Below are 23,834 nucleotides of genomic sequence, written 5' to 3'. Positions count from 1 at the left end.
TCATTCTTTTGCTTATGTTTAGTCTTTGACAAATGTGTAGGCTACTCTTGTGCTTTTAAATACTGGACAGTTAAACACTGTCTTGCATTTTTTAGAAATAAGAGTTTTGTTTGTTTTTAAGGAATAGCACCGAACACAATGTTAGCAAAAATGTGCAGTGATCGTAATAAACCTAATGGACAATGCAGAATTCCTCCTGAGAGACAAGCAGTGCTAGACTTCCTAAAAGATTTGCCCATTAGAAAGGTAAGAGATACCATGACATTTACTCTGCAATCATGTATGTTGCTTATATTCTAAAAGCAAGATTTCTACCGAAAAACAATACTTTTGTAGGTAATCTGCCCAGTTGTGTTTGATTTAAATTGTTCTTGGTATTGGATCTAAAAATGGGAGGTTTCCAACATTATATTTATTATTTTTCAGGTGCCAGGTATAGGAAAAGTAACAGAGAAGATGTTAAAAGCTCTTGGAATTGTGACTTGCTCAGAACTTTACCAGCAGAGGGCACTACTTTCTCTTCTTTTTTCAGAAGCATCTTGGCGTAATTTCTTGGATATTTCCCTTGGTTTGGGTCCAACACATTTGGAAAAGTATGTTTTGGGTTTTTTTTCTCCTTGGTTATATTTTTCTAAATTCTTCCTTTATATGTTACATACTATACATTTTAAGACCTAATTTATTGACAAATATTACGAAAATTTGACTTGTTTTAGTGTATTTTAAAATATCTCTAATATCTGTAATGGTTATACTTAAGACTAAGATACACACAGCAGCCAAACATTAAAAAGCAAAAGTTTGTACAGACATGTCTAGTACATGAAATCAAAAAAGTCTCTCAGAGAAGTTGTGCATAAATGTATATCAAGAAATCAAGTCAGTATCATTTAGGATAACCTCATAATTACTAAACTAGCTAAAGAGAAATTAGTAATCCTAAGAAGAGGTGTCCAGTCTTGTTTCTTCTCTAAAAACAATACACATTCATTGGTAAATAAGTGAAGTTTCTGTGTCTCCTATTGTATTTATGTACATATTTGTAATAGCAACTTGTGAATTTGCTGGAATAGAACAAGATTTTTACATCCTTCTTCATATCTGTTCCTTTAAAGTTAATACGACTTTAATGGCTTTTTAGCCTCCTGTTTGGGAGGAAAGAAATCAGTCTTACTGGTGAATATATCTTTTCAATAATAGGCATAATTTCTAAACTTGTCCTGGATGCAAGAATGCTTGTTCTTAAAAAAAAAAAAAAAAATAGGATTTTGTGGTTTGTGTAAGCAAGAGTCTTAATTTAGGATTTGTTTTAAATGTTCCTTCCCTAAATATTCTTCTATCCTTCCCAAAGTGATGAAATTGTATTTAAAAATGACTTGACAATGATTTTTTTTACTAGGAGTTCCAAAGTGTCATATATATTTCTTAAGGACCTATTCCTTATTACTTCTGTTACTTCTCTGACACTAATAAATCTTCCATTTTTTCCATTCGACTACAAAATAATATATACAGTTAGCAGTTTGTAGACCATCAATGTGCTGGCAAAAATCGTGGGTTTGGGTTTTTTTGTTTTCTTTTCAGAAATATGTTGACTTGAAGCAAAATATGCAGCCATATTGACTTTGTGAAGGTGACTTGATAGAAGATAAAATGAGTTTTTCCAAATACTTGTTTCTGTTAAGATAATGCAACTTCAAATTGGTCCTTTAATATTTGGTGCACCCTCTCCCCATATTTACCCTGTTTAGGTGTTGTACAGTCTGGGAAGTCTCCCAGTACTTATATGTATATACATATAAAAAAAGGAGCATTTAAAGAGCCAGGATTATAATTGTGAAGCGGAACACATTTTTAATGGTTTTGTCTAAGAAATTTGTTTCTTGGTTTTGTTTTTATTAGCACCAACTTGATTTCAGTGATTTTTGTGTGCAGAAAGTAAGCCTTTAACATATCAACACCTGAGTCCTCAGTACATGGTTGATCTTGTGTTATTGTCTTTGATCACCTTCTTTTAGGAAAAGCTGAGGATACCACATTTTTTATTTCCAATACTTACAAACAGAAGAAACACCTAAAAAGAAAATGCTCTGAGGAACTCCTTATATGCAGAAGAGTTGTTAAAGGATGCTCAAAACCATAAAGAAAGAAACAAAAAAAAAGCCTTAACACATCCCCTTTAACGTGGACAATAGTTCGGACAGAAATTAAACTAATTCCTCAGATAAACAAATATTCAAATATACATAGTATGTTCAGGATTTTAATAGCAATGCTTCACAGTTATAGCTAGATGAGACAGTATAGGATTTGTAGTGTTTTGGTTTTTTTTTACAAACTGTTTATTTTTATTGATGTCTCTGGCTGATCTGTCTTTATTTCATCTACAGTAGTTTTAGGGGTTTTTTAAAAAAACATGCTCCATTTTGCACTCGTTTAAACTTACTGTGTGAGATTTGTAGAAAAAGTTAACATCCAGATTTTACATAATAGACTGCTGTTAGTTATTGAAGCATGCTTGGTTGACTCAGTTTATTGAAAAGATAACAGTTCTAGGTAAAGTAAATATAATAAATTGTTTTTCTTTTTAAAGGGATGGAGAAAGAAAAAGTATGAGCACTGAAAGGTATGCTTTAATATTGGAAAAAAATTACATTAATCACTAAACCTGTTTAATGTCAGGTAATGTATACTTTTCTTAGTCATATAATTTCATTGTGTATTTATATGTGTTGAAAAAACACATACACAACAAGCTCACTAAGTCAGATGCAAGCTTTCACTATTTTCTCCCTTGGCTTCAGAACACTATGGAGGTATTTCTGTCGGTTTGTGTGTTCTCTTTTCTAATCATCAGATTCTCTTAATGCCTTTAATGCATCAAAGTGGTCTTTAAGCAGTAATATAGGGTGGAAATATATAAAGGCTGGAATTTTTCTTTACGTTCCAGTTTAATGTCAATATCAGTCTATTAGCCCACAGTCAAATGCCTAGCAAATACAGCATCAGGTAGACTTGCAAAGGAGACAGTAATTTTGCATGGTTAACTAAAATTGGTTACATTTCCTAACTTTTAAGTTTTACCAGTATAAAGTTCCTGAAGAAGGTGCTGTATGTAATTTCCAGAAGTTCATTTTTAAAAAGGAAATTCTGCAAGGAGAATCTGTAGAGTACAGTAATAGTTATCCCTACCCTCATTTGTTCTCAGAAAAGAAGATAAGATTCTTATTCCTATTGAGACTTAATAGCTGTGGGCAGCTTAAGGAAGCCCCGCAAGGTTTGGTACCACCAGAACTGAGAAATTTATGTCCGTAGTCTTGTGCTGGTTTGCAGGCAGGCCAGTACTGGGTACCTTTGTACCTTAGTACTTTTCTTTCTTCCTTCTTTTTTCCCTAAGGTAAATGGTTTTGGACCAGAGACATCAGTGGGCTGCTGAGATCATGAAAGTAGTTTATATGGGGGGAAAAAGACAGGCCTGAAATAGCATTCTCTTTATCCGGTCACTTCCAAACTTAGGACTTTTACAGCTTCCCAATTATTACAGTATTGCAATTCTGTAAATCACTGCAGCATTGCCAGGATAACATGAGGTACTCCTTGGATAATGGCATGGGACCCACAGTAAAATACTCATCCTGTTAGTGTGTCAGCATGCAAACATTCTTAGGAGAATGTGAATCATAATAGAGCATGACTTTTCAATACTATCGGATAAACCTGAATATAATTCAGAGATGTGAAATCCAGTGTAACTGTAGGGACTTGACACTCGTAAATATAAAGTCTGTCGTGAAACAGTGGATCTGTGAGACCTTTCCAAAAGCATCTGGTAGCTGTAATTTTTGCTTCCCACTTCCCTTAAAACCAATAATAACTGAAGGTTGCCTTTCCTCTCATACTATTACTAAAAAGCAGATGCACAACAAAAAAATAATACTGTAATTCCCCTGCAAAGAAGCTCTAGCAGAGGCAGTTAACAGCATTTTTGGCAGATAGATAGTTTTTCCTCTTCTGAGGCTAAGCATCATTATCCTAGCTGGTATCTTTTTCTTAGCATCTGTATTATTTATTTCTGATGCTTGGCTCTGATGTTGACTTTTTAATCTTTTCTTTCTTCTGATGTTCCATAGCACTGTACAGAGGAGATTAGATACAAATAACTTGGCTGGCTACATGAATTCAATTGGTGTTAGTATTCTCTCTTGCAAATATTTAAGCGTTAATGACCTTAAATCTGATACATTTTCAAATAGTGCATGAAAAATTTAAAGCAAAATTGCTTCATTATTTCAGGGGCTTTGCAAATATTTTGAAAGACATAAATGTGCACAAATCTTTCTATATAATATTCATATCAATATTCATTTTTCCCTGAAGTAAATAGTCAAACCTGTACAACTTTCTTCTGATATAGTTCTGTTTAACTGTACAAAAAATACTTTTAGATGGCAGCCACTGAACAAATTTTAGCATTCATACTGAAAAAAAAAAATCATATATTTATTTTAGAACATTCAGTGAAATAAACACAGCAGAAGACCAGTACATCTTGTGTCGAGAACTCTGCAGAGACCTTGCGCAAGAGCTACAGAAAGAGGGACTTAAGGTATTTACATTATTCTCTGTTTACTTGCAAAAAGACAACACTTTGCAGTCAAACTTACTAAGTGCAGTGTTAGTGTGAATGCTTTCAGCAGCATTATACCATGCAGTCTATCTTCAGAAGTTTTCATTCTTTAATTCGCAGATGTTTAGAATTATTTAGGCAGCATTTTGATATTGTTTAGGTGGCTAATGATATAGAAAAAATATAACTAATGCATGGAAAAAATTAAAACTGTATGATCAAGTTATTTAGCATATAAACATTTTATGCTAAAAGCAATGTTTATAAACAAATAACAGAGCTGATTGTCTAAGAGCTGTGCTTTGGTCAATTGTGTAATATTAATATATTTAAAACATTGTCTTTCTCTCCTGTTTTCATACAAGATCCAGTTAATAGCCAGTAGCGTATTTTAAGAAGCTCACATATGCCAAACTGGCTGACAAGTTATTCATACCATTGAATGGTCTGAATGGTAGGAATAGTCCCTGTATTCCTTCTCTCCAAATTTCTGTTTATTATCTGGAAAGAACAGTTCATATTTTCTGTGGAGGTCTTTGTGATAAAGCAAGGAATAACTTTCAAGACATAAAAGAATTGTGATTAGTCTTCTTCAGCCATAAAAGATTGTCTCAAAAGACGACAGGATGAAAGGGAAATCATCAGCTAAGAAGGACAAAAAGGGATAAGCTTACAAAGGCACCAGAACAAAAGGAGTGCCATTATTTACATTTGGATGGACATGCTAAATCACACAAGTCGTCTGGAAGGTGTTGCCAGGGGAATATCTGTGCCAAACACGGATGCTGTGTGTGGCTCTGATAGCACCATTCAGGAGGAAGGAAGTTTTCAGCCAATCCTTAACAAAGTATCACTAACGCATCCTTAGTACTTTTCCCAGCAAAGTTAAGATATCTGGCACTGAAAGTTTCCCAACTGAAGAAATAATTTTCTGTAGACAGGGTAGGCATTTTGACTGTAGTCAGAGCATGAAATCTACTGAACATGCATTGGTGGCAGATGGTCTGCTGGGAACCACAGCCAAATGACCCAGTTCAGAGAACTCGACTTTGGCAGCAGTTTTAGGAGCAAGTGCAGAATCTTGCAGACACATTCTTGTCAGTACCCCTTGCCATACAGAGATAAGCACACAGACTTGACTATGGCTTTAGGACCCTTATGTAGATGCTACATAATAATTGTTTCTGTGCTGTATATGACATGTTTAACCTTTTTCATCCTTTTTTTTTTTTTTTTTTTTTTTACGTAGGGTAAAACTGTTACCTTGAAGCTAAAGAATGTGAACTTTGAAGTAAAAACGAGAGCTTCAACTGTACTGTCTTCTGTTTCTACTGAGGAGGAAATATTTGCTGTTGCTAAGGACTTGTTAGGAACAGAAATTGACAGTGTTGCTCCTCACCCTTTACGGATAAGACTTATGGGTAAAATATTTCAAACTCATTCTTAGTTTTCAGAGTTAGATTTTATAGTGTATCAAAGTAATAGGCTGTACTCTGAAGTAAAATTAGTATAAATGGATTTATCCTTTCTCCATTATCCTGGTAGGTTTTACAAAGTGAAACAGGTCTGGAGTGTGGAATGGTGACTCAGGAATGTCTTACTAATTGAGGTTGTACTTTTCCTATCACCTGTTAGCCCTGGAACAACTTACACATCAGCATGAGAGTAGAATCTTAATGCATAGCAATGCTTAATTCTGCTGACTTAAAAGAGCTTTTAAATCTGCTTTGCACCACAGCAACAGGTAGTTCTGTCCATAACCTCTTTTAGAAACAAATACTTTAAATAAAAGTGCATATAGAGTTGAAGATGCTATATTCTGCAAGAAATTTGAAAATTCCTGTCTAAAGTAAATTGTGTTTTGATTCCAAGATCTGTGTGTTTCAGGTGCTTATACATTCTGCTTGAACCATTCAGTGATACATAAAACTTACTTGTTTATGGTATTAGAATGCACTGAAGAAAAAATATTTTGGTGGGGAAACTACGCAAGACTCTCTTTCAGACTGAGTTCTGTATAACTGTATTAAGTTTATAGCCTTATGTTATGGTGCAGTCAGTTAAAACTACATGGGTATTGAAATTAATAATATGGTTGGGGAAGTGTTTGGTTCTGATAAAATTGTATGGACCTTGTGACCCATTATTAGCATTTGCAGGTAGTATAGCCTCCTTTTAGAAATAAAATGCACTTTTATTGAGTGGAGGTATACCTCAAAAGGTGTTAATTAAGAGTTAGTATCAACTTCTCATGAAATTGGTATTAAAAATTTCTCCATCATTAGGTGTACGAGTATCAGGATTTCTAAGTGAAGAAGAGAAGAAGTACCAACAAAAAAGCATTACAAGTTTCTTGAAGTCAGGAAAAGAAATTGGTTTTCTTAGGCTTCAGCCAGGGAAGTCTAACCAAGAATACCTCAGCAAAAATTCAGAAGCATCTCCCAGAGGGAGTTTTTTTGATAAAAAGCGAGCTGCAAGGCAGCTAAACAGTGAGACTCTATCTCCAAATGAAACTGTAGGTAAGCAGCTCTTTCATGATAGGAAAACATCAGCAAATTCTGTGGAAGAAACAAAGAAAGTCAAAGACTTACATAATTCTGATACGTGTAAGATCTTCACCTGCCCTGTTTGCTTCGAGGAGCAAAGCAGCAACAATTTGGAAGAGTTTAATAGGCATATTGATGAATGCCTCAATAGGACTCTTGTTAAAGGTACTATGGAAATATCCAAGAATGACAATTCAAGAGAAAATACACTTAACTTTCTTCCCCAATTTAAAAATGAAAATGTTGATGAGTGTCAAAAAAATAAAACAGATCAATTAGCAGGAACAGATGAGTGTGCAAGTACATCTGACAATTCTACTAGCAATAGCACAGAAAAATTCACTCAGATAATATCCGACACACGTCACAGAGGAAGACAGCCTAGCAATCTCAGTGATATTGCTAGAAACGCGTGTATGAAATATTGTCTCTTCACCAAAAGAATTTCACAAGACAAGGAAGACCATTTTGAAAAGACTGAACATACAGAAGAAACTAGTTCATCCTGTTTCTTTGAAGCCAAAGAAGACAGTGTTCTTGTTTGTCCAGTTTGTAATTCAGAACAGAAAACCAGCAGTCTTGTGTCATTTAACAGACACGTGGACGTCTGCTTAAATAAAGGACTTATCAAGCAGCTGACAGAAAAAAAAGATTTTCCTACTAAGACTTATAATATGGAAAACTCAAACAGAGTTGGTGAGTAGGCACTGGTAGGATATATTTGATTATTCAAATTATTGAATTGCAATTGGACTGTTGTATTTCTTGTACAATTAAAATAATTTGGTAACAGTATACTTTGAACTTTTCAGAGCCTTTTTTTTTTGCAACAATTTAATTTGTGTAAGGCCTGTGTAAGAGTGAACATTTTTATTTAAAAAAATATCAAATCAGTTTTCATGACAAACTAAATTTATGAATGTGATGGTAGTTACACAGTGCATTTTCATTTATCACAATGGTGGCAATGGCATAGGAATTTCCATTCATTTCTCTAAATGGCGTGTTTGCTACTCCCAGCCATGTTCAGAAAAATGTTTGTAAAGCCACTGGGATTTAAGTGAAAAATCAATGAAAACATCTTTAACCTGGACTGTTTCAGAGATTCAGTTGACAGAAAAGGTCCATTACATAATAGGCTGGCAAAAACAGGAGAGGTGGTGAAGTAAAGCATAAAGGCAGGAACTTGCAGGCGTGGTTTGCATCTAATAAAATACATAACTGCACCTGTAACATTCCATATCAGTAGCATATTTATTCAAGTAGTTTCTGGGCTTGGTGAAGAGTTAATCTTTGGCCAGATTAGAGGACATGTGCATGTAGTCTGCTTAAAGGACAGTGTCCCTAATCTCACTTGGGAGCTTTATAAGAGGAAATTAAAATGCTAGTGTGTTCGAATTATCAGAACACAATTAAGACTTACAATATGGATCTTTTACATAAAAAATTTTATAAGCAGTATTGTTACATGTGAAAACAGGCTTTGTTTTAAATTAAAAACTTACTGTTGACAGAGATTCTTTTTTCTTCTGCAGGATGTAAAAATTAAAAATACCGTTTTCAGCAACCACCTTGAAAATCAACTACATTATGCTGAAATATTTCTGAAAACTGCAGCAGGGTTCAAATTAATCCCTTAGAATTCAATAAATTGAAGGCTTTTTGGTTTTCTCTTTTAAAAAATATTAATATAAACTACAGTACTCAAACTGCAGGTAATAAAATGTTGTCCGCTCCTTGAGACAGATTAAATTCAGTTATGTTAAAAAAAAGAAGGGTGGGAAGAAAAGCTTTACCAAAACCTGTTCTTTTAAAAGTTGTCATGTATGTTGTTTCTGAAGCATTCTTTCTTTATTGAAGTAATTAATTGTGGTTGTTTCCAACCACTTTTTAGGAGGTTTAAGCAGAGGACAGCAATGCACAAATCCGTCACAAGGAGCAAAAAGGTAAGGGTTTTCTGGAAACTTCAATACACAACTCATCTTTAAATAATAAAGTATAGAAAAATATTCAGTGTTGTAAAAGTTGCATAGGTATACATTGTGTATTTTAACCTCTTACTGGTGTTTTCTTTTCTTTCTTTAACTTTAGGTCTGGACTCACAAGTTCACAGTCAGTATCAAAAAAGGCCAAGTCGAGCAATTCCAAGCATACAATTGAAATGTTTTTTAAATAACTGTGTAACAACATATTCTGTATGAAGTATTTCACAGTGTTTTATGACTGCAGATCAATTTAGCATGACTTCTCTCTGCTGTTCAGCAAACAGAACAGGGAGATTAGAGCTGCCATTTAGCAAGCCTGTAGGGCGAGCTCCCTAGAAAGCAGGAATCATTAGCTAGGGTGCCACACTGTGCTTACCTAAGTCGCTCTTCCCACACTTGACCTGCCATCTTCGCTGTTGATTGTATTGGCTGTAGTAGCTATAGTAGTTCAGTCTGTGACACTTCCTTGGGCAGTTCAACACCAAATTGAATTGCGGTATTAGCTGTGTGATAAAAAAGAAGAGCTGAGTTGCTTGATTTCAGCTTGTAAATGTCTGTCTTCTCAGTAGACACAAAAATGGATTGGTCTCACAGTTTCAAAAGAAAAGAGCAAGAATGTAGAGCATAGTTAAGCTTTCATTGTTGTCACTGAAATGACTTCATTAAGAGCTGATGGACTAACCCTGAAGGACTCATTGTGATGAGATACAGGATGACTTCACTGATTTAAAAAATGTTAATAAAACTTCTGGTGAGAGAATTCCGCCAGTTTAGTCAGACAAATGCTGTTTGACCCTTGACCTTTCCAAAGAGACCAAGAACATTGATTTTCTTCGCAATTGTGAAATTGTTACTGGTCAGTAGTACTAAGTTTGATCTGAATAAAATGTCTCATGGTGCAATAACAGTAAGAATGATGTGCAAATATGCAAGATGCTGAACCTTCTTATTGTTTACCTATCTTTCTCTTTTAAATTACTTTGTATTTCTGAATAAACAATATTTTACGATTGCATATGTGGAAGGAGAAAGTTGTAAAGTGCAAATATTTAAAATACTCTGTTTAGGTTTTTTTTCTGTTCACACCAAATTGCTTAAATGTAGACATCTTATTATAATTAAATATTTATGAGGCTAATAATTTATGACAGCATATTTCTTATAAGTTATACAATGCCAAACCCTGTATGAAATATGAACTACTTTTTAATTGCAGAATCTTTAAAAGAAGTGGCTACTATAGAGGCATCTGTTGTGTTGTTTAACTGTACTGGAAGCACTTTGGCATTTGCTTGTTTTTAAACAAACAAATGTGTACCAGGTATGTTTTAGATGCCCAGGCAAAGTCCAGAATGTGCTGCTTTGTTTCCAAACTTGCTGGAATAATTTCACCATCTCTTCCTGCTCATCTGTTTGTTTGCCAGATGCCACTGTACCCACAGTTCTATCATTTGCATTCATGTTAGTGCTCCTGTATCTGCTTTGGACCAAATCAGCTGGACTAGTTCAGACTGTGTAAGCTGACTCAGTTGACTTTTTCTGAACCAGGTCAGTGAGCATTCAGCATAAGCTCTTCTGTTGACAGAGGTGGGAGCTGGAAACTTTTGGTGGGAAAGACATAAAAGCAACTGAGGGAACAATGACTTAAGCTATCACTGCTGTTTAGAAAGTGAATACCTGTCCCTGTGTTAGTATGTATCTGTCTGATTCAATAAAGTGTAGAATCTAAATGTTACCTTGTCCTTGTGTGTATTTCTTTAAAATGTGTATTTTTACGTATACATTATTTAGCAAAAAGTAAACTACTTGTAAGTGCTTGAACAAATGAAGTTGGTTTGGCTTGGCCTCAGAAGTTATCTTACCATCTGTTTAAGAAAAAAGGTGTCATAGATTATCTGAATGTCATGAAGTTAAAGTCGAGTATGTTAGAGTTAATGTAGAAATAAAATTCACAGTATGATTCTAAAGCCAGAAATGTCTGTCTTTTGAGATGTGTGTAAAAACATACCTTTTGGAAAGGAGATTCAGTGTGTTTACAGATAGTGCTCAGTGAGATACTTTAGTGTTTTCCATGTGAATTATTTACTGCAGTGAAAAACAAGCATTTTTTTTTCTATTCCTTGTAGTTTCTTATACCACATTTATTACTGTTTTTACCTGAAGAAGACCTTCAGTACATGATTAAGTATTGTTATAAACTTCTGTGATGTGATTTTTCATCTCAGATCTTGTGGAGAAGACTGTAAGCAGTGTTTCTGTCTTGCATTTTTCTTGGGGAGTGTGTGTGTTAAATAATTGACCTTAACTTAAAACCTGTTTTCACTGACATCTGGAAATGGCTTTATAGCTCTGTTTAACTTAATATATAAATTATTTCCGCTGTGTTAGCCATTCCACATTTACTATATCCACTGTTCTGAAGCATGTGAATGATCTAGGTTGGCAGCAGATGAGAATTTTTATGTAGTGTATCTCTCGTACTTAAGGTGGACATATATACTTTATCTTGAATTCGTCTTTTAGTTATGAATGATAGAGAAAAGGATGACATTTCTGTGATCTTTATGTTCTCTCTACCACTTCTGAAGGAAGGAATGCAGGCAGCCATGTAAACATATACAGATATATGGAGATACACCCCTAAGAACAAGACTTGCTTGGATTTGTCTTGTAAATCCTCAATACCCAAAAACTTAGGCTGTAGAATAGCATTTTCCTAATGAATCATTTTACTGCAATCTACAGCAATATCTTCATTTCTTTTTGAGTTTTGAAATACCTTGCCTACAGAATGTCTTCATGTGGTTGGATATCACACTGACTAATTTTGTTTGTTATTGTCTGGTCTGGGTGTCTCAAAATCTTTATTTCTAGAAATTTTCCTGTTGAGAATATATAAATACTTCAGCTGACACTGTTTTGTTCTCAGAGTTGCTCAAGTTCCACTCTGAAGTGTCAGTAAGCCACAGGAACATAGGCAGAACAGTTTGGGCTTGAATTGCTCTGCCTGTAGCTTGATCCATGTTGGAAATATTTTTGGGATGGTTTAGCACATCCCTGTCTCACTCACACTGTAGTATGCAGATCCAAGTAGAGGATTGGAGCTATCAAGAATCATACTGCCTACAAGTGAGCCTAGGTAGCAGCCTCTAAGTGCCCAAGTTTTTTGGCCAGCTGATGTTCTGGGCATCTTTGCCATGTCTTTTCTGATGGATGTTTTTATATGTAAGCACCTGCTGAGACTGGGCCTTTCCATTTAATTGTTCTAATTACGACTCAAAGGCAAGTGGGAACAGGTAGCTGTAACCATAAAGGGTGGGGAGAGGAATGAGGGTAACTGTAAGGTGCTACAGTTGCACAGGCCAACAATTTGTGCACTATGGGATTCAGAATCCTGTGGAGTTTCATACTTCCAATAAAAAGTACACAGTATAATAAAAACATAATACTTGCTACCTTGACTTTTATCTTCAGATCTCACCTTTTATAGAACATAATTTTTGCTTGTTACTCTTTCTCTATGCACCACGCAACATGTTTTTGTCCTACTTTGCGGTTTTTTTCTTTATATTGGTTCTACTTGTTTATGTATTTATTACCATTGTTATTTTAAATATTTTTTTAAAATTCTCTGAGCTCCTGGCAGTGAGAGCACTTTGTGAAGGCAAGTGAGGAAGATGTTCAAGTACTCCCTCGCTTTGCACTTTCTTCTGGAATCTGCATGTCTGTTAGATTCTGCATCAGTCTTTTTTCTGCAGGCTGCTGCAGAGAATGTGGTAAACTTGCTATTTGCAAAGTTTGAGCACATAAAGTATATTTGTGCTGACAAAGTTAGTTAAGAGACCAGAGATACACTGTGAATTGTATGTGTATTGCATGATAGTAATTAGAACTGTAAACTAGCAGCTGGTGTTTCCAGACTACGTAAAATTATGATCCTAGTTTAAAGAATCACACTATAACTTGTGCTCTATGAGGCTACAGATCTATTCCTCCTTTGGTGCCAGCTTTGTAGGCAAACGTAATCATTCCACAGTTACCTGTTGTCTTTCATTTTGAAAAGGAGCATTAATATTGCAAACAGTGGGTCTGGATTACTAGCCCTGCCACTGTACAGAAATAAAACTCTCAAGAAGTTTCGCTGGAACATTTGACTCACTGGAAGCAAGAAAAAGTGAAACCTCCATGATTCAGCTACAGGTAAATCAGTTACTTGTTCTTTTCACTCTGGGTCTATTTTCAAGTTGGTTTGGTTTTTTTGTTTGTTTTTTTTTTTTTTTTTCTGAGTAACATTCATCTACTGGAAGTACAGTTGACGAAACTGTCTTATCAGCCAAGGTGTATCAGGGGTAAAGATTCGTATTCACCACAGCCTGACTGTATCAAAAATGTTTAAAAGAGAAAGAAACTGTGAAATCTACTCATGTATGAGAATAGTTTGTATCCAAATTTGCTCAATTTACAAACTCTTTGAGTCTTTCAGATTAATTTTACCATGGACATGTACAGTGTTAACAATCTTGGAAGTTAAGATGACACTAATTTAATTATGAAGAAAAAATCAGTGAAGGACCTCAAATGTGGCTTCAGTTATGTAAGGCTGGTCCTGCCTTCTTGGAGCTGCTTTTCCAATATTTATTTTGCAATGTTAACAATATCAAAGGCTGTTTTAAAATTAAAATTTAGCTAAGTCACTTTAAACAATTTTTATGCCCTATTTCAGAAAATCATTGACTACATGAAATGAAATACCAGTGCTGGCTGAAGTAGACCAGAGCAACAGTGGACTTCAAGATAAATTGAGAAGTAGGTAGATTACATGGATCTTGATATGTGAGTTCACAAGAACTGGACCTCTGGAATGCGTATATTGATTTTGACTGGACTTGGACAAAACCAAATGAAAGTATTGTCTGTCTCAAAAGGAAGAGTCTTGTGATTGGATCAATACTGCTACTGCATATGTGTATTTCTGCCCAAATTCACGGCAGAAGCATCTCAGTCTCTCACATCCCAAGGCTGTGACAAGCTTGCAGGGCACAGGCACAATCACTCACTCCAGTCCACTGAATGCTGGTCAACAACAATGAGAATAACTCTCAAAAGGAGCTTTCCCCAAAGCGGCCTTCAGCCTGCAGAGAGAGCTCCATGACTACCCTGCAGTTAGTAACAAACCACCTGGCTCCAGGGGCCTTATGCAAGCTGTGATGTTCCTGTGTCTGTACGTGTGTACTTGTGGCATTGCTTTTCAAAAGCACCTCTTGTTTGTGTGATGGTTTGGTGAGCACTCCAGGAGCAAATCGGACTACCTTTTTGTCCGGTGTGTGCATTTCTAGGTGCAAATTGCTATTTGCATGCAAGGCTAGCTGCTAGAGAAGACATGGGGAGGATCGTGCAGGGGTGATCCTGTTCGGTGCCTAGCTACTATCAAGAAATTCTGTGTGTTTAGTTCCTGGTTTCTTGTAAAACAAACTCCAGTCAACTCACCGCCCTGGGAACCGGTTTGTCGGGGCCAGCTCAGGGCACCTCCCTCGGCGCCCTGGCCTGCGGCCCCTTCCCTTGGGTGAGGAGGAAGAGGAGCCAGAGAGCAGCGATGAAGGGGCTGAGCCGCCTGCTCCGTGCCGGGGAGGATGCCACGCAGGGAGCCGCGGCAGCCGGCCATGACAGCCGTGAGTGCGCGGGGGTCGGGGGTGAGGCAACCCGTGGGGCAGCGAGCGCCGGCCTTGGGCCCCTCACTGCGGGCGGCGCAGGCCAGGCCCGGCCAGCACTGCTGGGACGGTGGGGCCCACCTGGACCCGCTTTTTGCCTCGGCCAGGGAAAAAACTGAGTGGTGGTGGTGGTGGTGAAAACGAAGAGGTTAAATGTGAGCTGTTCTGACACGTAGCAACACACATCAGCGAGGACGTGTGGATGTGGGATCGCAACCTGGGGTTTGGCGTGTCTGTCTTCCGAAGGATGGGTCCTGCAAACTGCCCAGCACCCCACTTTAACTTCACCGCTGAGGCCGTCTAAAGGAGTTCACTGGCTTTAGCCATAACCCTGAGGCTGAGCACCTGCTGACAGTTTCATGGCCGATCTGGGCCCCTGTTTTAGGGGGCACACAGAAACTGAAGGACCTTCTGTCCTCCTTGCACTCAGTGGCACGACTCCCAGTGACAGGGTCTCCGGTTTACATCCCACAAACTGGTTTGTGAAAGAGCAGCCTGCCCTGGTGTGGGCTGCAATTAGTGAAAAGGGGTTATTTGTGGAAACTGAGCGGTGATTGTTATACCCTGTGTCGTGGTTTAGGCCTGATTGACAGCCAACCACAATGCAGCAGCTCTCTCTCCCTTCCCCTCCGGCAATGAGAAGGGACAGAGAGCCAGGCTTGGGGTTCAAGATAGGACTGGGATGGGGGAAAATCCCCCTTTTATGATCACGAGCAAAAGGCAGACTCGTTAGGGGAAGAAAAAAAGAACATACATTTATTACAGACACTAACAACACATAACAGAGTAGGACAGTGAGAAGCATTGCCACATCTTGAGAACAGCTTCCCCCCACCCCTCCCTTCTTCCCGGGCTCAGCTCTGCTCCCGATATCTCTACCTCCTCCCCCAGTGGCGCAGGGGCAGGGAATGGGGGGTGCAGTCAGTGCTGCCACTTCCTTCATCTTCGGTGAGGGGAGTGTCCAAAACTTGTTACCCCCTACTCCATCGTGGTCCCCCTCTCACAGGAGACAGTCCTCCACAAACTTTCTCTGACTTGAATTCCTCCCATGGGCCACAGCATTCCCCACACTGCTCCGTCATGGGTCACTAACTTCCTCCGACTGGATTCTCTCCCACGGCTGCAGCCCTTCCCGAGCTGCTCCAGCGTGGGACTCCCCAGCATGCTGCAATCCTCCCAGCACTGAATTACAGCAGCGGGGCTACCTTTTCCCATGAGACCCCGGCCTTTTTTGGGCACAGAACCTTGATTATGCCGAGCAGGAACAACAGGATGTAAATCAATGTCTGCTCCACCGTAGTTCTTCATGGGTGGCAGGGGGGGCCGCCCTGCCGTCTCACCACAGGATACAGGGGGGTCTCTGCTCCGGCACACCTCCCCCCTCCTTTCTTCCTCCGTTCCTCCACTGACCTTGGTGTTCATGCAGCTGCAGCAACTCCTCCTCACAAGTCCCATTGCCCATCACCACGTCCCTTCTTAAATACGTTATCGCAGAGGAGCAGCCGATTGGCTCAATTTCCCAAACAGAAGTGGAGCTGACGTGGAGCTGGGGGAGCTTCGAGAAGCTTCTCACAGGGGGCCGCCCCGATAGCCCCCTCCCCTGCCACCAAAAAACTCCACCACTCACTCAACCCAGGACACCCTGGCATGGCCTTGTCCTGTGATCGCAGCGTGACAGCCAGGAGCCGTCCTCCTGGGTCGTGCTTCCTGCTTCCAGGCTGGCAAACAGGGCAGATAAAGAGAAGAAACAAATAAAATATCACTGCTCGACTCAATAGGTAGTTTTTCCCATGAGTTCTCTGAACAGGAAAATTATTATTATAGAAAAGAATTCTCATGACTTAACAAAATAGCTACTTTACCCTAGTAATTTTGTTTCCAGTAACAAACAAGAAAACATAGAAGAAACATTGAAAATGTTACCAAATCATTAAATGTGTAATTCGATTTTTAGAAGAAATAGAGTAAAAATAATTCCTGTTGTCATTGGAATCTGAATATTGTTATTGGTTTTGTGTTTTAGCTCCTTGGAGCTCTTCAGCCAATTAAAATTCCTGGTGTTTTTATCATGTGCTTTCTGAGACAATGACAGATTTCATCTTGTGGTTACCCCAACAGGAGATTAAAAATGATGGTGGAGTAGGTGAAAGATTTCCATTGTCTCTGTGCTCCTCTGGTGCACGTTTTTTACTTCACTGGAAGTCATCCTTATTTGTGGTATTACTGAAAGACATCGAGGCCACTGAAATAAGACTTAAATATGAGGAAGGGAAAACTGAAGGTACCTCAAAGCTTGAGTTTTTGTTGAGGAAGACCTTCTGTTTTCAGGTCAACAGTTATTTACTTTTCCGCATCTTTTTAAGTCCTTGCCCTTCCAAGAGATGAGAAATGTTGGGATATTCAATGCACTGCAGACAGGGCGCTCTGCAAAGGCAAGCAACTGATAAAATGACTACTTTTAATTAGCCCATAAGCAAAATTAAATATAACTGGTTTATGGTTATAACATAAATATAATTACATAGTTATGATATAACCTGTAGGGCAATAAGCCAGACATTTTGTATGATGCCAAAGAAAATAATGCCCCAAAAAGATTGAAAGCCACAAATAGATAACTGTTTGCTGCTGTTACCTGAAAATAGAGTGATTGCTAATAATGCAAGTAGTGCCGAATCCCAGATACCCCAGCTTGGATTGAAAGCTTCCATAAATCTGGAGTCTTTCAGCTCTATACTCCTGTCATTTCATGCACAAAAAAAAATCATTTTTCAAAAGCGGCAAAAGGTTGTGCAGCAAGTCAGTGCCATGGTGTGTATGGATCGCCACTGACCTTAACTCCTGAATTAAGAGATACTGAGAGAGAGAGAATACTGAGAAACATCACACCCAGAGTAAAAGGTTGTCTTTTTAAGAGCACACAGCCAATTCATGGCTTCTGGACAGGAGAGAAAAGATCAGTTATTAATTCTTTTTCAGAACTACAGCAAAACTGTCATTGCCAATGCAAGTACAGCAAAGAAACATCATTTTCTCTTGTTTCTTGAAGGCAGTGCAAGTAAACTGTTGGGATTGTTCCTAAATGTCCTGAGATGCAATAGCATCTTTGCATCCTCATGTAAGATACACGTGAGTGTTCATCAGCAGTCAGTAGGAATGAATGTGTCCTAACTGTGATTAATTGCAGCTAATTGGTGCCCTACGTTTTGTTTCCATGTTTGCCACAAATTTGCCTTGAGCAATACACCCTGCAACCATTTATTTACCCATGTTTGAAATTGAGATAGTGGATCTCTACTGGATAATTCTTTAGGGTGTAGACCTTGAAAACTATGAGTGATGCATTTATTCTGCAAAGATCCCTGCTCATGATGGTGATTTTGCTGTCAGCCACACTCCTCGTCACAGATGCCGGGGTGCATTTGTATTTGCAACTGCTGGGTTTTAGTTTTTGTTTGTTTGTTGGTTTTTTTTTTTTCTTTCAGCTGTGCCCCCATGTTGTAAAATAAGCAAGTAATATTCTGTGATTTCCCGAGAATTTTGAGAGGATGCTTCTGTTGTTTGAGGTGCTTGGATAATGTCTTAGGAAAACTGGAAACAGCCTTGCATGTGTCCAGTTTAATTTCTAGCTCATTTTGTAGAGTACAACTGTGATTATTCCCACTGAGATTATAATCATGGGTAACATGTAAAGTGCAATTTAGTGAATGCCATACTGATTTTCCTTAGAATGTTTTCCAGTCATACAGCCTCAAGATGTGTTCTCATTAAGCATTAATAAAATTAGATGTAATGCAGTAGGATGAACTTGCATGAGAGGCCTCTAAGAAATAGATCATTGCTGCAGTTTCTAGTTCAACAAAGTGTGCTGTCCTTCTTGGTGATATCATTGGAAAAGTGGCTTTCAGGCCAAAATATTCTAGACAGAAGATATCTAGGTGATTAACTTTTTAAATGTGATATACTAGGAAATTAAAAATATCTGCTAACATTTTTGCAGCTGATTTAACTGCCACATTAATTTCTTCTAAGTGATTAATGAAATGTTAAAGTAGAAACATGAGAAATACTCTGACCTCTAAGTTAGCTAAACCAGTTATCAGACACTGGAATTTTATTTTCCAAAATTACTGAAATTAGGTGTATAAATGCATGCTGCAGCTGCTTTAGTTGACCAAACAGATGTTCGGTTTTGGGTTCAGACATTAAAGGAAGGTCTGAATTTAATAGTAAATTCCACATTGTGGACAAATTTTGAGTTCAAGTATGCATCCTTTTGGGGTTTTTTTCCCTGTAAAACTCCTGGTTTGTTTGTTTGTTTAAGTTGGGTCCTATCATTTGGTTACTGCTATACATTTTTATGTATTTGGGCGGTGTGTCCTGTTTTAAGACAGAGCAACATTTCCAAGAATAAGAAATAAATTCTGCAGTTTGCACTGTTCACTGCTATGCCTATAAAGCACTTTGGGACCCATTTAGAGGGTGAGAGCTTCATAAATGAACTCTTGTTCCTGTAAGCAGTGCAAATAATGGTAATCCATGCTGTGAAAAGTCTACCTCTACTTGCACTTACAAGTTGAAACTAGAAACATCAGCCAGACATCTCTAGAGGAGAAAAATGTAATCCTGGAACACTTCTATGATGAGAAGCAAATGATTCTCATTCCATGAGAATATGAAATCAGGACAAATAACTGAAAGCAAGAACAGTATCATCATCCCTTAAGTTGTTTATGACTGTTTTTTTAGTAATACAATCTTTTCATCATGTTTTTCCACAGTATTGCCAGATGAGAGAGAATTTCAATATGCTGCTAAAATGAACAATTTGGAAAACATGGAAAAGCTGTTTAAAAAGAATGTTAACATAAATGCTGTAGATACTGTGAGTATGAAGTGTCTGCCAGATGACTGATCTGAAACGTGAGTCCTTGGGGTTGCATGGTGGAATCTCAGCATGCTAGCTCCATCAACTGCAAGGTGGTGAGGCTGCAGGGGTCCGTTTTAGGAACTGATTAAGAAACATTTCATACATCTAGTACGGACAGTAGGATTTGTGCAGCATAACTCACAGGTCTTTGCATTTAGCCACTAGTCTGTGCATCACATTAGGAACTAAGGACTTGTGGGTTGTGGTCCCTGTTCTGATATTTACTCTGTGTTCTAATTTCTTGAGTTCCCAGTCTTTCAGAATCAGAGGACTTAATCTCAAAGCCACTTTGAGAATCAATTTGTGCTGCTAGTGCTACAAACTTCAAGTGTGAAGTGTTACCATTCAGTTTGTATGGAACCACAGGAGCATTCTACCATGTCCTCTAGTTCCAGGCTGAGATGAGAGTTCAGTTTTATCCTAGAGAGATGAAAATGTATTTCTTATACTGACATCAACTCTAAGCCTAAAATCTGAGGGTGTATACTTCACAGTAACAAATCAGAGTGATGTGTTCCACCTGAGAAGTAGTTAAACAGCAATGGAGTTGTGATGTTGAACTGGGAGTTGTGCAGAACAGTTTGCTCTCTGTGTCTATGTGTAAGTCATCTAGCCATGAACATCCAATTTTACTTAATCATGGGTTCTGAAAAAACTTGCTTCGCATGCCCACATGCATTTTTCCCCAGTGAGGAATTGAGGAGATAGTACAGGTCAATTCCTTGGTTTGTTTGTGAAAAGAAGAGGGAGACAAAACTTTCCCTTGACTAAACTTCTCTTGAACAATAAGAGTGCTCCCATCAACTACACAGCACTCTAAAAGTCACTAAAAAAATAGTTATTGCTTCCTTATTGCTTTCCAGAATTCAGGAAATTAAACTAAATACTTTTCCATTCCAGTAGTTTGAATCTTATTCTGTCATCCTTAAATCAGATTTATAGTATTAAGAGATTTACTAGCATAGCTACGTGGGTGTTTTGCATTGATTGATTCTTCTAGTGGGGATGTAGCTTGTACTGGCAAAACCATTCTTTTCTTCATGTTGATAATTCCTGCCCCTGTACTCCCAAGCCGAATAAGCAAGGCTGCTAAAAGGTGAGTTTTGCTGATAGAACTATGTCTGTGCAAGAGGCTTTATCTGGCATAAATGCAAGCCACAAATCCCACCTTTTTATGCTTTTAACACATGTAGCTGTAAAATTTAAACTTATACATGGGTAAGTCAGCTGCTTGACATAGAATTATAAGAGAACAAATTTAAACTGACTTTTAAAGTTAATTGGTAAAATCACTTATATATCCTTGTATGGAAACTCAATGGATTATGTTAAACCCAGTTACGTTCACTTTAACTAGAAATTTTCTCCATTAAAATTTAATTCAATTTAACCAATCCCTTTTAAATTCACACCATTAATTACTTTAATGAAAAATTAACCAAGTGGTCTTGATAAGCATGGGGCCTATTCACCTGTGTAAAATTACTCACTGTTTGCAAAGTGGAAGCTTTCATTTACATAGATAATGACTCAGTCTGGGAAGGTGAGTAATATGGGTGAGGGAGGAATCTCATCATTCATTGTACAGATACGGTCAAAAGCAAGGAGGATACCAAAAGCAAATCTAATTGTGTAAATTTAGTTCTCAGCTTTTCAATCAAATCAAACCATATAATAAAATAGTAAACATGGATGCTTCTTATACTGCATGCATTTCACCTAGGCAGTATATGATTATTTAATCCCACCTTGATGTTTCAGTGAACTTCAGCGAAGGGATGGTGCTGTGTAGAGTAAGGAAATCATCAAGAAATCTTTGATACATAAATTCTATCCAAGGGAATAATAAAAGTGCAGATAAAGACCAAACGTGGCTGTTGAAGGAGAACTATGCAAACATCTATATATTAACCAATACATTTGTTAATAATCAGAGAATTCAGAAACCCTCATCACCTGCACAAGGAAAAGAACTGTATTACAGACCTGACAACCAAAGCTTTGCTTGTTTCAGCTGAAGCGCACTGCACTCCATTTTGCTGTTGCAAGAAGTCATATATCGGTGGTGGATTTTCTTCTCCATCACAAAGCTAGACTTGATATGGCAGATCAGGTAAGCTGGTTTACATGTTTTGATTCACACAGTATAGGAACACCTCAGGGGTAAAGTAAAAGTAAATATTTGCCTTGTGCTCCCTGTTTTGCAAAGTTAAGTTCTTGCTGTAAATGCTTCAGTTTGTCTTAAGACTGAAGATATTTATATGAAAAAACTTTGCTAGAGGAAAAACACACTGCCCAGAGCTTTGGCTATGTTGAATAGTTGATCAAGTGCAAATGTGGTTGAAGCCACTCATGCAAATACGCTGTCTGTGGTAGTTGTGTATTATTCATTGGCCACTTTATAGGAAAGCTTTATACTGAAAGTAAAAATTAGCCCTAGGGATCTCTAGGAGCTCAGAAAGTAACTCCTTGCTTTCTTACCCTCCATTTTCACATTAATGGCTTAATGCAAAACTGTCAGCTACTCTGCAGCCTCCAAGACATTAAGAGTTTAGCACTGTATGGCTGTTTTGTTTGGACAAAATGGTGATCCACAGATTTGATTCAGATTGATGCATGATTCGATTCAGATACTAAAACCAAACGTATAGTATGTTATTAACAGACTATTCAAACTAGGAGTTTTCCAGTGAACTGAGTGATGAAAATAGATTAATTGTTCACCTCTTTTCCCCAATTTCTTCTTTCTCCTTATCCACCATATGTGGCAGTGTTTAAGCTGTAAGTAAGACAAATTCCAGGTTGTACAGAGTGGAGGGAGAAAGCTGCCTTGTTTTCACGTTGTGATGGAATGAAAATAAGACAAGAGACCTATCAGTTCCAGTTACCAGTGGCTCTTGGAATAGGCACGTTCTTGCAACATAGGTAAACATCAACTCATTAGTGCTGCTTGAGGTGCTCTGAAATGGTCTCCCAAGCTGCCCTGTCAGCAAATACCTCATGTGCTGCCTTGAAGAAATATGGCCATCTTTCTAGACACTATCAGCTCTTAGGCAAACCTTATGCTGTTGTAAACAATCTTTCCCTTTCGTCTGGCAATCTGAAAGACACTTCCTGAACAAAGTACTCAAAAATTAACAGTCTATAACATAAACGCTAGTAGGGTAATTCTGCAGGATGTGGACAGTTTTCTTTAAGTAGTAGTGGTCTCCATAGCAACAATTAAGAAATGGATCCCTAGATCTCTTATAGGGGACCACTGGGTATAGTGTTCATGTAATTTTATTCTGTATGTCAAATTATTTTTCAGGGGCTACCTTCCAGATTTGTTGAGGCAATAAGGTGACTGAAAGTATTTTATGAGTCCTTTAATTACCCTGATAGAGTGCATTGAAGCCAGGTTGGAAATATGGACCTTCCTCTCATGTTAAGGTTCTATTAAACACTCAGAATCTCATTCTAATTAAGGATTACCTTTTCATTATTAGCTGTCTTTAATTCTTAGATGTTGTTAATCATCTCTGTTGAAAAACTATTGAAAACACTCCACCTAAGATGGAATAATACATTAATTGATTAATAAACACACCACTATTAGTAGTAGTATTAATTCACAATTATATCACTCAAGGTTGCAGCAATTAAGTTACAACTCTATTGTTTATTATCAGTATTAACACTGACACACAATGACATTACTGCAAAGAAATCTAGTACTACTAAGTTGCAGTTCTCTCATTTGTTCTGCAGACAAGTTTATCCCTTCTTATCCACCCTACCATATGAACTCTTTCAGACACGGACCTTATGGAGACTCCAGCACAAGAGTCCAAGGCAGTCCCTTCCTGTATCAGGGGGGACCTTGGGTCTGCAGGTCACCTTCACCATCATCAGCAGGAGTCCACAATCACAAGATTGCAGGCATCACAAGATTCTTTCCTTTTTTGTTCTCCATCTGATTTTATACCTCATTTGCATTTATTTTTTCTTTTCCTGAACCCAACTTTTTACTGCCTTTGTGCCTTCTTTTCTCCACCC

General features: G+C 37.8%; 2 protein-coding genes across 12 annotated transcripts in view; both read left to right on the top strand.

Annotated features, from left to right (window-relative positions):
• POLK (DNA polymerase kappa) overlaps positions 1 to 10,888 on the top strand; it is a 37,346-nt gene extending 26,458 nt beyond the window's left edge. For all 8 annotated transcript variants that reach the window (XM_042804628.1, XM_033009110.2, XM_042804629.1 and 5 more), the window contains 8 exons: positions 122 to 246; positions 427 to 593; positions 2,594 to 2,626; positions 4,510 to 4,606; positions 5,877 to 6,048; positions 6,913 to 7,869; positions 9,068 to 9,119; positions 9,265 to 10,888. In XM_042804628.1, the coding sequence (XP_042660562.1) occupies positions 122 to 246; positions 427 to 593; positions 2,594 to 2,626; positions 4,510 to 4,606; positions 5,877 to 6,048; positions 6,913 to 7,869; positions 9,068 to 9,119; positions 9,265 to 9,349 (1,688 nt within the window). In that variant the 3' untranslated portion in view covers positions 9,350 to 10,888. The remainder of the gene's footprint in view (positions 1 to 121; positions 247 to 426; positions 594 to 2,593; positions 2,627 to 4,509; positions 4,607 to 5,876; positions 6,049 to 6,912; positions 7,870 to 9,067; positions 9,120 to 9,264) is intronic.
• Positions 10,889 to 14,692: 3,804 nt separating this feature from the next.
• ANKDD1B (ankyrin repeat and death domain containing 1B) overlaps positions 14,693 to 23,834 on the top strand; it is a 33,645-nt gene continuing 24,503 nt past the window's right edge. For all 4 annotated transcript variants that reach the window (XM_033009160.2, XM_033009159.2, XM_033009161.2 and 1 more), the window contains exons 1-3: positions 14,693 to 14,827; positions 19,648 to 19,751; positions 21,811 to 21,909. In XM_033009160.2, the coding sequence (XP_032865051.2) occupies positions 14,752 to 14,827; positions 19,648 to 19,751; positions 21,811 to 21,909 (279 nt within the window). In that variant the 5' untranslated portion in view covers positions 14,693 to 14,751. The remainder of the gene's footprint in view (positions 14,828 to 19,647; positions 19,752 to 21,810; positions 21,910 to 23,834) is intronic.

The sequence above is a fragment of the Tyto alba genome, unplaced genomic scaffold (genome assembly GCF_018691265.1).
Source record: "Tyto alba isolate M040663 unplaced genomic scaffold, T.alba_DEE_v4.0 Super-Scaffold_42, whole genome shotgun sequence".
Lineage (NCBI taxonomy): Eukaryota > Metazoa > Chordata > Aves > Strigiformes > Tytonidae > Tyto > Tyto alba.
The sequence above is the reverse complement of the archived record's forward strand: the minus strand, read 5'-3'. Positions and strand labels throughout refer to the sequence as shown.